Source organism: Arachis hypogaea, chromosome 7 (assembly GCF_003086295.3).
Source record: "Arachis hypogaea cultivar Tifrunner chromosome 7, arahy.Tifrunner.gnm2.J5K5, whole genome shotgun sequence".
NCBI lineage: Eukaryota > Viridiplantae > Streptophyta > Magnoliopsida > Fabales > Fabaceae > Arachis > Arachis hypogaea.
Window position 1 is genome coordinate 26,093,066 of NC_092042.1, and position 15,092 is coordinate 26,108,157.

General features: G+C 33.7%; 1 protein-coding gene across 1 annotated transcript; it reads left to right on the forward strand.

Annotated features, from left to right (window-relative positions):
- The first annotated feature begins 11,678 nt into the window (after positions 1–11,678).
- LOC112702850 (uncharacterized) lies at positions 11,679–14,561 on the forward strand. Its single transcript, XM_025754046.2, has 3 exons — positions 11,679–12,053; positions 13,237–13,377; positions 14,272–14,561. The coding sequence occupies exons 1-3, from the start codon at positions 11,844–11,846 to the stop codon at positions 14,413–14,415; spliced, it is 495 nt and encodes a 164-aa protein (XP_025609831.1). The 5' UTR covers positions 11,679–11,843; the 3' UTR covers positions 14,416–14,561.
- Positions 14,562–15,092: the final 531 nt, after the last annotated feature.

Here is a 15,092-nt window from a genome sequence, read left to right on the forward strand (position 1 = left end):
TCTATAAAGATTCCTGAGTGTTTGTACTTAATTGTGACAGTTGCCAAAGATCTGGCAATCTGCCTCATAGTTATGCCATGCCTCAACAAGGGATCTTGGAGATTGAGTTGTTTGATGTATGGGGTATTGACTTCATGGGGCCTTTTCCACCATCATACTCAAACACTTATATTCTGGTGGCAGTGGATTATGTATCCAAATGGGTGGAAGCTATTGCAACACCCACTAATGACACTAAGACAGTGCTAAAATTCCTCCAGAAACACATCTTCAGCAGATTTGGTACCCCTAGAGTATTAATCAGTGATCGGGGCACTCATTTTTGCAATAAACAGCTTTACTCTGCTTTGGTTCGATATGGAGTTAGCCACAGGGTAGCCACTCCATATCATCCACAGACAAATGGGCAAGCTGAAGTCTCCAACAGAGAACTTAAAAGGATCCTAGAACAGACTGTGATTAATCGTAGAAGGGATTGGGCAAGAAGCTTGGATGATGCTCTGTGGGCAAACAGAACAGCATTCAAGACTCCTATAGGAACTTCTCCATACCAGCTCGTGTATGGAAAAGCCTGTCACTTGCCACTAGAACTGGAACATAAGGCCTACTGGGCAACTAGATTCCTAAACCTTGATGCCAAGTTAACTGGAGAAAAACGATTGCTCCAGTTAAATGAGCTAGAGGAATTTAGACTCAATGCTTTCGAGAATGCAAAAATTTACAAAGAGAAAGCAAAAAGATGGCATGACAAGAAGCTGTCATCCAGAGTCTTTGAGCCAGGGCAGAAAGTTCTGTTGTTTAATTCTAAGCTCAGATTATTCTCCGGAAAATTAAAGTCCCGGTGGAGAGGTCCATATGTGATTACAAGTGTGTCACCATATGGATACGTAGAGCTTCAGGATAATGATACTAACAAAAAGTTCATTGTTAATGGACAGAGAGTCAAACATTATCTTGAAAGCAATTTTGATCAAGAATGCTCAAAATTGAGACTTGACTAAAGCTCAGTAATAGTCCAGCTAAAGACAATAAAGAAGCGCTTGCTGGGAGGCAACCCAGCCATTTACAAGGCTTATTTGTTAATTAATTGATTTTTACCGGTTTATGTCAATTATCTTCAAGGTAAAATAGCAATTGCTTGAGTTCACAGAGTTATAGAAGGATTCAGAGGATAAAACAGCTAAAAGAAGCCAGCTAGTGCGAAAAAAGCCAGTAAGAGCTGTTTTGGGCGCTGAACGCCCAAAAGAAGCACTCACTGGGCATTCAACACCAGTAAGGATAGCCATCTGGGTGTTGAATGCCAGAAAGAAGCATCTTCTGGGCATTGAACGCCAGAAAGAAGCACCTTCTGGGCGTTCAACGCCAGATTTATAGCGTCCTGGCGTTCAGAAAAACGTCTAGTGACAAAGGAGTTTCTGGCGTTCAACGCCAGCTAGAAGCAATAGCTGGGCATTGAACGCCCAGGAGAAGCTACAAACGGGCGTTAAACGCCCAAAACATGCAGCATTTGGGCGTTTAACGCCAGGATAGTGGGAAGGAGGTAAATTCGTTTTTACTTCACAATTTTTTAATTTTTTTATGTTTCAATTCATGATTTCTTGCATAAACATGTTACAAACTCTCATCCTTCAATTCCAAAAATTTTAATCCTAATTGCTAAAATCCCTTTTTCAAAAATATCATATCTTAATCCATAAACACAAATCTTTTTCCAATCCAATCCAACTATTTTTCAAATTTTTCAAAACTCAATTATCTTTTAAAATCTTTTTCAAAATAAAAATTCAGATTTATCTTTTCCAAATATCATTCACAACTTTTTATTTTTAAATTATATCTTTTTCTTATCATATTTATCTTTTATAAATCATATCTTCTATCTTATCTTTTTAAAATTTTCGAAAAACCCACCCCTCCCTTTTAAATCCACATTCGGCCTCCCTCCTCTCATCCACCATTCGACACTAGCTCTCCTTCTATCATTCTCCTTTCTTTTCTTTTGCTTGAGGACAAGCAAACCTCTAAGTTTGGTGTGTTTATCCGTGATCACTAAATCATACCCACTAAGATCATGGCTCCTAAAGGAAAACAACCCACTCCAAGAGGCAAGAAAGAGAGTATTCCAAAACCACTTTGGAATCAAGGGAAGTTCTTAACCAAAGAACATTCAGACCATTACTACAAAATAATGGGTCTAAGATCAGTGATCCCGGAAGTCAAATTCGATTTGAAAGAAGATGAATATCTGGAGATCCAAGAACAAATTTGAAACAAGAACTGGGAAATCCTAGCTAATCCTGGAACAAAAGTGAGAAGGAATATGGTTCAGGAGTTCTACGCTAATCTGTGACAAACAGACAGGCAAAGAATATCTAAAACTGCCCTCTATGACTATCGGACCTTGGTCAAAGGAAAGATTGTTCACATCCACCCTGACAAAATCAGGGAGATCTTTAAGCTACCTCAGCTGAAAGATGACCCAGACTCCTTTAATAGGAGAATGATGAGAACAAACAAGGGCATGGACAAGATTCTAGAGGATATATGCATCCTTGGAGCCAGGTGGACCACCAGCACCAAGGGTGTCCCAAATCAACTCAAGAGAGAAGATCTCAAACTAGTCGCCAGAGGATGGCTGGACTTCATTAGGCGTTCTATATTGCCCACTAGCAACCGTTCTGAAGTCACCGTTAAAAGAACAGTGATGATCCATTGCATTATGTTGGGAAAAGAAGTGGAAGTTCATCAACTGATTTCATGTGAACTTTACATAATTGCAAACAAGAACTCCAAAGATGCCAAGTTGGCTTATCCAAGCTTAATTTCTATGCTCTGCAAAGATGCTGGAGTGAGGATGGGAATAACTGAGTATATCTCAGTTGAGTGGCCAATCACTAAAACTACAATGGAAAAATAACAAGTGCAGGATGACCCCATCAAGAGGAGAACACAGGAATTTCTCCCGGAAATCCCTCAATTTGAATATTGGGAATATCTTGAAGCATCTGTTACCAAGTTGCAAGAAGCTATGGACCAAATAAAGGAAGAACAGAATAATCAAAATAGCATGCTTTGCAAATTGCTTAGGGAACAAGAAGAGCAAGGCCGTAACTTAAAGGAACTGAAGCGTCAGAAATTATCTCTTGAAAGACCAAACACCCCACAGACTAGAGGAACATCCACTTCCCAAAATAAAGGTTGTTGAGTTCTAATTTTAGCTTTAACTCTGTGATAGTTGTTATTATAGAAATTTACCTTAGAAGTTATATATAAGTAGTAGTAATTAGTATATCTATTTTGATTTTATTTTCAATTAAGTCATAATTTATTTTTTTCATCATCATCAAACATGAATAAAATAGTAGATTTTTAGAATAAAGAGGCAATTTATATTTTTCGAGTATTTAATAAGGAAAATTCTAATTAATTATATGTGGTGGTAATACTTTTTGTCTTCTGAATGAATGCTTGAACAGTGCATATTTTTTATCTTGAATTTTATGAATGTTAAAATTGTTGGCTCCTGAAAGAATGATGAACAAGAGAAATATTATTGCTGATCCAAAAAATCATGAAATTGATTCTTGAAGCAAGAAAAAGCAGTGAAAAAAATTTACAAGGAATCATTGGATAAAGAAAAAGAAAAAGCCAATAACCCTTAAAACTAAAAGGCAAGGGTGAAAAGGATCCAAGGCTTTGAGCATTAATGGATAGGAGGGCCCAAGGAAGTAAATCCAGGCCTAAGCGGCTAAATCAAGCTGTCCCTAACCATGTGCTTGTGGCATGCAGGTCCAAGTGAAAAACTTGAGACTGATTGGTTAAAGTCGTGATCCAAAGCAAAAGAGTGTACTTAAGAACTCTGGACACCTCTAATTGGGGACTTTAGCAAAGCTAAGTCACAATCTGAAAAGGTTCACCCAGTTATGTGTCTGTGGCATTTATGTATCCGGTGGTAATACTGGAAAACAAAGTGCTTAGGGCCACGGCCAAGACTCATGAAGTAGCTGTGTTCAAGAATCAACATACTAAACTAGGAGAATCAATAATACTATCTAAATTCTGAGTTCCTATGGATGCCAATCATTCTAAATTTCAAAGGATAAAGTGAGATGCCAAAACTGTTTGGGAGCAAAAAGCTACTAGTCCCGCTCATCTAATTAGAATCTGAGCATCACTTAAAACTCTGAGATATTATTGCTTCTTGATTTCTTTTTATCCTATTTTATTTATCTAGTTGCTTGAGGACAAGTAACAGTTTAAGTTTGATGTTGTGATGAGCGGATATTTTATACGCTTTTTGGGGGTAATTTCATGTAGATTTTAGTATATTTTAGTTAGGTTTTAGTAGATTTTTATTAGTTTTTAGAAAAAAATTATATTTCTAGACTTTACTATGAGTTTGTGTGTTTTCTGTGATTTCAGGTATTTTCTGGCTGAAATTGAGGGAGCTGAGCAAAAATCTGATTCAGGCTGAAAAAGGACTGCTGATTTTGCTAGATTCTGACCTCTCTGCACTCAGAATGAATTTTTTGGAGCTACAGAAGTCTAATTGGCACACTCTCAATTAGGTTGGAAAGTAGACATTCAGGGCTTTCCAGCAATATATAATAGCCCATACTTTGCACAAAAATAGATGATGTAAACTGGCGTTCAACGCCAGTTCTATGTTGCAGTCTGGTGTTCAGCGCCAGAAACATGTTACAAGTTGGAGTTCAACGCCAGAAACAGGTTACAGCCTGGCGTTCAACTCCAGAAATAGCCCAGGCACGTGAGAAGCTTAAGTCTCAGCCCCAGCACACACCAAGTGGGCCCCAAAAGTGGATTTCTGCACTATCCATCTTAGTTTACTCATTTTCTGTAAACCTAGGTTACTAGTTTAGTATTTAAACAACTTTTAGAGACTTATTTTGTATCTCATGACATTTTTAGATCTGAATTTTATACTCTTTGACGGCATGAGTCTCTAAACCCCATTGTTGGGGGTGAGGAGCTCTGCAGCGTCTCGATGAATTAATGCAATTATCTCTGTTTTCCATTCAAACACGCTTGTTCCTATCTAAGATGTTCATTCGCGCTTCACTATGAAGAAGGTGATGATCCGTGACACTCATCACCTTCCTCAATCCATGAACGTGTGCCTGACAACCACCTTCGTTCTATATTAAATTGAATGAGTATCTCTTAGATTCCATAATCAGAATCTTCGTGGTATAAGATAGAATTGATGGCGGCATTCATGAGAATCCGGAAAGTCTAAACCTTGTCTGTGGTATTCCGAGTAGGATTCAAGGATTGAATGGCTGTGACGAGCTTCAAACTTGCGATTGTTGGGCGTAGTGACAGACGCAAAAGAATCAATGGATTCTATTCCGACATGATCGAGTACTAACAGATGATTAGCCGTGTTGTGACAGAGCATTTGGACCATTTTCACTGAGAGGATGAGAAGTAGCCATTGACAACGGTGACACCCTACATACAGCTTGCCATGGAAGGAGCCTTGCGTGTATGAAGAGGAGTACAAGAGAAAAGCTAAAATAAAGAGGACAAAGCATCTCCAAAACTCTAACATATTCTCCATTATTGCACAATAAGTATTTATTTTATCCCTTTTTACTTTTTACAATTGAACTTGAAAAACACTGTTGTTGGCATCCTGACTAAGAATAATAAGATAACCATAGCTTGCTTCAAACCAACAATCTCTGTGGGATTCGACCCTTACTCACGTAAGGTATTACTTGGACGACCCAGTGCACTTACTGGTTAGTTGTGCGGATTGCAAAAGTGTGATTGTAATTTCGTGCACCAGTACGCATGATGTTGTGCGTACGCACAACTTGTAAAATTCGCAGGGTGTGTGTATGCACCAGAGTGTGCTAGCGCTTCCAACAGTAGGCATATCCCTGTGTGTGCATGCACACCAGAATGTGTGTGTGCATGTTTTTCAAAAATCACAGGGTGTGCATGCACACAAGGGTGTGAGTATGTGCAAGTCAAAGCATAGCCGCTGTTCAGAGAACGCACACAACAGTGTGTGTGCACACATAAACCAGAAATCACAAATTCTGCAACATCACAAAATTCAGATTTTTGACACCAACTTCCAACAATCATATCTTTCTCTACAAAATCTATACCGTTTTAAAGCTCTTTGAATTATCTTCAATTTGATATAAAATTCATAAAATTTCAAAAACTGTAGTTCAAGATATGATCCGTCAAAGTTTACCAAAAACTGGTTTTTTCCAAAAGTTCACTGGTTGTCAAACCTTCAAATTCACAGCCAAACCAATTCAAAGCATATTCAATTCACCATAAAACACAACCAAATTCTATACGTTACCTTTCTATCACAATTCAACCAACTCAACACCTATATCAATCAATTCATCCACCATAAACCCAACAATTCTGTATTTTCCACATCAAGATTCCAATATCAACCATTTTAACATAATCTCACTACTCATAAGCATCACTTATCCTATCTCAATATCAACAAACACCATAATTCATTATCGACCCACACAATCATTTTATTCCACCCAACTTCATAATTCAACATCATCATTCACCATACTCATCACAATTATCAAAATCATCATATATCACATTTATCAACAATCAAATGCAATCCTATCCGATGGTCCACTAGCCTAAGTTTCCAAAAATATTACATATTATATAAATAAAACCGAAATCATACCTTGGTCGATCCCCAATATGCATAACACACTAAAACTTATATCCCACAAGCTTCCAAAAAGCCAAGGCAACTCCAACAAGCACCAAAGTCCAAGCTAACATCATATATATGTCAAAATCAAAACTTAAGGTTCACAAAAATAACTAAACACAAGAGTTTAGTGAGATTTTACCTTACCCAATGAGATTAGGGACAAAACCCAACAATACTTCAATGCTAGATCACCCCTAAACAAACAAAATCACAAAATCTACTCAAAAACCAAACCTAAAAATGTAGAAATGTTAGGACAGGAAATTGGAACTCGAGTATTGAGTTCTTACCAAAAAAAACTTTGTTATAAAAGAAGAGCTCGACGAGAGCTTTGTGTGGCCCGCAAACGACTTGTTAATTGGAGCTCCGGATCAAAAGTTATGGAGTTTTGAAGGAGGAGGTGAATAGTATCGTCCCTCTTCTCCTCTCTTCACCATCAACGCCCCCCACTCTCTCTTTAGGTCAAAATGAGATGAATGCTCATCAAATGGCCTTATATATGTTGGGCCTTGGGCTCGGTTTGGACTCTATCCAACTCGTTAGCGTTTTTGGTTTGTTTATCCCACTTTGACCCAAAACCTTTAAGATTAGTGCCCGATTTTACATTCTAAATTATTTTTGTCCTTTCAAAATAATAAATTAAATTTTCAAAATCTTATTCTCAAAAAATACGTGGTACCGGACAGACTAGAGCCGGTATGATCGGCACAGAAATTGCGTCGGAAGAAAATTTCTCAATGGAGTTGGGTTGCAAGTATAGCTCTACCAACAACAATTCTCGAGGATCAAATTTAGAAAGGAATTGGTTGTAACAAGTTCAACCCCAATAAAGTAACCAAAGTATTCAAACCTTGGGTCGTCTCACAAGGAATAGGCAAACATGTGCTTCAACATTGGTTAGAAATCCGGAGTTGTGAATCATGAGCAAGAAAGTAAACTAGGAATCTTAGCAAACAAGTAATCTAAAGTGCAGAGAACTAATTCAAATAACTAAGCAAGATGTGAGCAATTCCAAACTAAGAAGACAACATTCAATATAATTCTACTCTCAACTAAACAATAACTATAACTAAGGCAAGACAATTAAGAATTTGGGTTTTCAAATATGAATAATAAAAGCAACTCTTGGCTAGGCATGGGAATTGGGGTCACTATCCTTGTCTAATAACCATATCTTGACAATTATGAGAAACCAAACCCATGAAGTCTACTTCTATACTGAAGTATGTTAAATGGTTTGGTCAACATCAACCCATAAGGTCTAACCTCACTACTAATTAACCTAGTAGTAGGCTAGTGTCAATGGCTATCAAATTGATAACTAGGGGTTTCCAAATCATCAAATCCATTAGATCCAATAACTCAAGTTTACCCAATTCCCTTGGCCTAGGCCAAGAGTAAAAAGAACTACTCCATAATCAAGGTAAACAATTCATCAAACACATGGTAAGCATTAACAAAAGACATGTTCAAATTGCAATTAGATTGAAATTAACAAATACCCACTAACAAGTATCAACATACCATCACTCAAACAACACAATTAATCATAGAAATCATCAATGTAACATCAACAAAGCAAGATTCACAACATTCATGCAATAGGTATAAAGTAACAATTGACAAGAATTCATAAAACTAACACAAGATCTAAGGAAAATTATACTAAGGAATTCAAATTAAACCATCAAAACTAGTAATTAACAAGATCTAATTCAGAATTTAACAAGGGAAGATCAAATGAAAGCTAGATCTAGAGAGGAGCAAGAGTTTCTCTCTCTAGAAGGACAAAGAATCCCCAAAAACTAAAAAAATGTGTCTTAGTGTAAAATGATTGATCCCCCTTCTCCCTAGCATCCTTGGGTCTTTTTCCATGCAGAAATAGCTTAAAATTGGGCCTAATGAGCCTCAGAAATTGCTAGGCACGATTTTCTTTAATGAGGTCACGTGCAGCTTCTCGCGCGTGCGCGCCATGCGTGCGTGTGCGCCGATTGCTTTTGTGATCTACGCGTGCGCGCCAAGTGCGCGTGCGCGTTGGTTGGAATTCTCTGGCCTGATGTGTCCATCCTTGTGCGCCGCTTCCAGCTATCCTCATCCACGCGTGCACGTGATGTGCGCGTGCGCGTCGGTGTTGCAGTTCCCAAAATCCAAATCTCCATGTTCCTTCCTCTTGTGCATGCTTTCTTTCTCTCTTCTAGGCCATTCTTACCCTATTAATTCTGAAATCACTCAACAAATACGTCACGGCATCGAGTGGCAATAAAAGAGGATCAAAATATAGCAATTTTAAGACAAAATAAGCATGTTTTTTATGATGGAGCAATATTAGGAAGTGAATACAAAACCAGCATTTCTTGTGAATAAGTGCGAGAAATATTGACAAAATCCCCCAAATTAAGCACAAGATAAACCACAAAATTAGGGTTTATCACGGTACTGCCAGCTTAAGCACCGATATGCATTCTTACAAAAATCTTTCGCAAAAGATACATTTTCGAACTCAGAAAAATTCATTGAAATCAAATTTCACCTTTATATTTTAAAAAAAAATAATTTTATATTTTCGAACCCATTCTGTATAATTAAATTATTATTTTATCAAAACAATTTTACGTGAAAACTCTGGTTCTTACATCCTCCCATCCTAATTAGGAATTTTGTCTCCAAAATTTGAATTATTTTATTGCTCATAATAATATGATGTTTCTCTATCTCCAACTCGATTCATAAATTATTTATAGATCTTGTTAACATGTGTCTTAAAGATATATTTTAAAATATTAGAAAAAATATTTTAGTAGAAGTTATTGAAAAGATAAAATTTTTGTATTTTTAATACATTTTGATACATAAAAAAATTTAAAAATCTTCTATTATTTTATTCTTAAAATATGTTCTTCAGACAAAAATTAACTAAATCTATTATTTTTTAGGCAAAGTTATTTATTTATTTAATGCATTTTTTTCAAAAACTTTAAGAAATGAGTAAAGTATTGTTTTTGTTTTCAATATTTATGGTAAGTTTTAAAGTTGTTCTTAAAGTTTAAATCATCCTATTTAAATCTCTAACGTTTCAAAATCATCTCAGTGTCGTCCTGCCATTAGTAATCTATTAATAGAATTGACGATAGGACAACAATAAGACTATTTTAAAACGTTAAGAACTTAAAGAAGACAAAAATATTGGAGACAAAAATCATACATTACTCTTAAAAAAATTACCAAATCAAGTAAAATGATAGTGAGTTTTAACGGAATGAATTGCATAATCAATTCAAGATTTTTATCCATGCTAGTAGATAAATTTTCAAGAAAGGAAAAAAAGAACATGTTATATATATAATAAAGTATAAATTATACTTTTTTATCTCTAATATATTGAACTTCTTTAATGATTAATTTAATTAAAATTTGTTTTAACTTCTAAATAAATTTTAATTTTTTTCCTTCAATAAGTTCAAATTTTTTTATAATAGATAATTATTCAATTTATTTTTTTATTCATATCTAAATAAATTACTCTTAATCACATTTTTTTATTTTAAATAAATTTATGTAAAAAATAATATTATTGAAGGATAAAATTAAAATTTATTTTAAAGTTAAAAAAATATTTATTTAAATTAAATATTAAAAAAGTTCGATATATTAGAGACAAAAAGATATAATTTATACTTTATTATATATGTATCATGCACTTTTTTAGATAAAAATTTTGAATTTATAATACAGTTCATTCCATTAAAATTTACTTTCATTTTACTTGATTTGATAATTCTTCTAAAAATAATATATTATTTTTATTCCTAACATTTTCGTCTCATTTAAGTGCCTAACATTTTAAAATCGTCTCAATTCATTTTGTTTTTAGTTGCTTTCGGAATCTCCTAACCTGACATATCAAAGACTAATTCATCGCAGATCTGAGGTCTATTTAAGGGTCTTATCTATCGTTGGCCAATAGGTTATTACATGCACAAGACAAAATTTAAACACCAACAGTAAACTGACCATTCGACCAACCCAAATTAATTTTTTACTCTTTACTTTGTTTTGGGTGATATACTCTTTACTTTTTCTTTGGTAATGATATACTCTTTACTTTACTCAAAAAATAAAGTATTGTTTTTGTCCCAACATTTGGAGTAAATTCCAAAATTGTCCCTAACATTTTAATCGTGTCCTATTTAAGTTCTTAACGTTTCAAAATTAACTCAATGTTGTCCTACCGTTAGAAATCTGTTAACAGAATTGACGACGGAACAAAATTAAGGCAATTTTGAAACGTTAAGAACTTAAATAGGACGAAAACATTGGAGACAAAAACGATACATAGAAATAAATTTTAATTTTATCTTTTAATAATATCAATTTTTTACTATACAAAGTATTTAATTATTTTTTTAATCACATCTAAGTAAATTACACTTAATTACATTACTTTCATTCTAAATAATTTTTTTATAATTTTACACTTAAACTAATGTAATTTTTTTATAAATAAATAAATTTTATACTTTTATTCTAAATAAATAATGTAATGAGATTAGAATGAAAGTGTAAAATTATAAAAAAAAATTATAAGTAATATGATTAAGTAATGAAAATAAAATTATATTATTTTAAGTATAAAATAATAAAAAAATAATTTATTTTAAATGAAAGTAATGTGATTAACAGTAATTTATCTAAATGTGATTAAAAAATAATTAAATACTATATACAGTAAAAAATTGATATTATTAAAAAATAAAATTAAAATTTATTTTTATGTATCGTTTTTGTTCTAATATTTTCATTCTATTTAAATTCTAATATTTTAAAATCGTCCAATTTTATCGTGCTAATGGATTCTTATTAACACCCAATTTTAAAATGTTAAAAATTTAAATATGACGATTAAAATGTTAGACACAATTTTATAACTTACCCTGGCATAAAACCGATACTTTACATTACTCTTTAATAGACCAACGTGATCATCTGGTAAAATAAGAGGGCATTTGCACCGTCAGGCCCAAAAAACCCCATTGAAAAACCCAAGTGCTGATCCATTACTTCAACGACTCGGCAGCTGAGACGTGAAACGGTTTGGAGAAAAATGAAGGCGGAGAAGGGAGTTGAATCGGTGCTGCAGCATCAGCTAAGCCAACAAGAATCAGAAGCCTTATCGCGACTTCAATCTCTTCCTTCAATAAGCCCCGGCGATAGCAGCACCTTCTACGAACACTTCATCCTCCGAGGCATCCGCGTTGACCGAGTACAACCCGGTCTCGTTTCTTGCTCCTTCAAAGTCCCCCCTCGCCTCACTGTAACTAACTTCCACACCCTTAATCATCACTTTTCTTCTTCTTCTTGTTATTATTACTTTCTTTCTTGTTTGATCGTACTTTTTTATTTAAAAAAAGGTAAAGTACTCACCGTTTGGGGAATCTTATTTTGGTTCGTAACATTTCAATCGTTTTATTTTATTCTAAAATGTTTAAAATGAAATTTATCCTACCGTCAAATTCTTTACTAACAATTAACAGGATCGATGTACTGTTAATAAAATTTTTATTAAAGTTAGTTTGCTCAACCCTTTTTCTTCCTTTACCTTTTTAACAAACCCAAATAATATTTTTTTACTCTTTTTTTTTATTCTCTCATTTATACTATTAGTTCTTCAAGAGGAGTTTGAGGAACAAGAAGAATGGAGTAGAAAAATAGTTTCAACTTATTGAAAAGGTGAAGATGGGTGAGGAAAATTAAGTAATTGTAGTTTTAACAAAAACATTATTGATAGTATATCAATTTCCTTAAGTGTTAGTGAAGGATTTGATGGTGGGATAATATTAATGGCATTAAATATTTTAGAATAAAAATAGGATGATTAAAACGTTAGGGATCAAAGTAGGATTCACTTTAAATTTTAGAGACTAAAATAATACTTTACCCTTTTAAAAGATTTGTAATGTTGCTCAAGCCCTATCTTAATCTTTTATTAGTTTTTATGAAGTGAGTCCTTTTATAATTTGGATTTTAAAGTATATTGTTACTTGATCATCGTTAATAGTGTTCAATGCTTAGTGCCTATGCAATAATCACACATGAAGAGTACCTGATTGTGCATTCTACCGTAAGATTAGAGTTAGAATTTATGAGTACCGGAAATTGTTGATGCTATCTATCTTCACCTTTTCGTAAGAACAAATATGAAAATTGGTATGGATTCCATTCTTTGAAATGATGCCTGGACACTCTTTTTTAAACATATAATTTGAATACCTTTTTTTACCTTTTTGGTTTTTTAAAATACTACATACACAACAAAATTCAGCCTAATTTGTTATAAATACATGTGTTATTTTACTCATTTTCAATGTATATTTTATATTCTTACATGTATTTTATAGAATTGGCCAATTTGGTGGCTGATTTTTTGTGGACAAGTGGTATGTTGTTTTGCCGATACTTGAGTATTTTGTGATCTGTATGGATTGCTTCTGTTACAGGATGAGTCAGGTAAGTTGTGTAACTGCGCAATCGCGAATCTTGTTGATGAGGTGGGAGGAGCTGTGGTACATGTTGAGGGTCTCCCCATGAATGTTTCAGTAGACATGTCCATTTCTTTTCTTTCAACTGCTCGAGTTGATGTAAGTCTATAGCATCCTCTGTATTTATATGCCTTTGATTCAATTTTGTGTAGTTCTTTGTTATGTTAATTTGCCAGTGTTGATATCGAAAGTGGCAGGAGATGGAGATTGAGTTATATCTATCAAACCTTGTATTCTAGATGCATAATTAATTTTGCCCGCATTGTAAGGTGAAAATTGAGAATTAAAAGTTACTATGCAAAGCGGGGTGCTCGGAATATTATGGTGAGATATGATTGGATTTAAAAGTTTTGTATAAACTAGGAAATTGTTGATTCCATCTAATGGGATAAGGCTTTTTTGTTGTTGGTTTAAACAATGGAATTATAGTAACTGAATTCTATTTGGTTTCAAGTCTATGCAGTTAGTTAATTCCAAATCAAGGAAATCGATTCCAATTTTTAGTGAATTCAGTTCCATGGGTTCCCAAACTCTTTTTTGGATCAAACAGTGTATCTCTTATGTGGGAGAGAATTGTGAAAGTCCATGAGTTCCTACGTCCTACAATATTGTTATTAAGACTTATAACTTATAGCCTGCATTATAATGCTTGTATTGATTTGCTATTGGACGTTCTGTGCAATTTGTTAGGGTTTATACAATCATACCTAGTACCTCAATTATTTGTTGCTGTGTATTGGTACCTGCTAATTGCTATAGAACCAGTTCATATTAAAAGTTTTTAGCTTTAGCCTCTATGCTTTTAACTTACAACCAGATTTTTTTACGCCACAAACTTTTACGCTTCTTGTCGTCTCTAGTTTTGCTGTGAGCACCAACGTGAATTCTTGCAATGTATCCTTTCATTTTCAGGGTGTAAGATATGCTTAAAACTGTTTTTGCATACAATATAAATGCTGTTTGATTATCTCTAATAGATATAACTTATTGCAGGATGAGCTAGAGATTACTTCGAAGCTGTTGGGAAGGAAAGGAGGTTATTCCGGAACGATCGTTCTCCTGAAAAATAAAGCAACTGGAGAGTTGATAGCAGAAGGTCGGCATTCTCTATTTGGTAGGCATAACAGCAAAATGTAATTCTGATATGGTGTATGTATGTATCAAGGTTTTCTTATGTGAACCTTTTGGGGATGTGTTGCTATTTATATAAGTTGTGATCTGTTGAATAATTAGTTTTACATGTTGTACATTAAAAAAGTAAAAAGAAGGAATTTCCCTCATAATTCTACCCTATTGCTGCATGATATGTTTATAGAAAGTTTTACATGAGGAGTGATGATAGATGAGAGAATATTGACATATGTGCAGAAGAATAAGAAACTCCACTTGGTTGGGGAATATATTGGGCTTGTTTGGGTGAGTTTCTAAGAAAAGATTTTTTTTCGAGTTATTTTTTTTTAAAAGATCTTATAGAGAAGTAAAAGTAATTTTATGTTTGGATATCTCATGTAAAAAGGTCTTTTTATTTATCAATTATGTTTGGGTATAACAATATAAAAGTACTTTTTTGTTTATTTATTACATGAAAAACATCTTTTTTTAAGAAAAAAAAAATCTTTTAAAAAAAGATGTAAATTACAACTTCTCAAAAAATATCTTTTTTTTATTTTACCAGTGTTTTTACTTTTACTATTAGAAATTTGTCAAACACGTTAAAAAATGAAAAAAGATCTTTTATTAAAAAAAGATCTTTTTTTAACAAAATAATGGCGTTCAAACATACACATTATCTTGTAAAAGTTTCACATGACTGG

Excerpts from the sequence above, each read along its gene's own strand:
- LOC112702850 (XM_025754046.2), top strand. The coding sequence starts at position 11,844 with ATGAAGGCGGAGAAGGGAGTTGAATCGGTGCTGCAGCATCAGCTAAGC. Across the intron at positions 12,054-13,236 it reads AAGTCCCCCCTCGCCTCACT|GATGAGTCAGGTAAGTTGTG; the intron begins GTAACTAACTTC and ends CTTCTGTTACAG. Across the intron at positions 13,378-14,271 it reads TTTCAACTGCTCGAGTTGAT|GATGAGCTAGAGATTACTTC; the intron begins GTAAGTCTATAG and ends AACTTATTGCAG.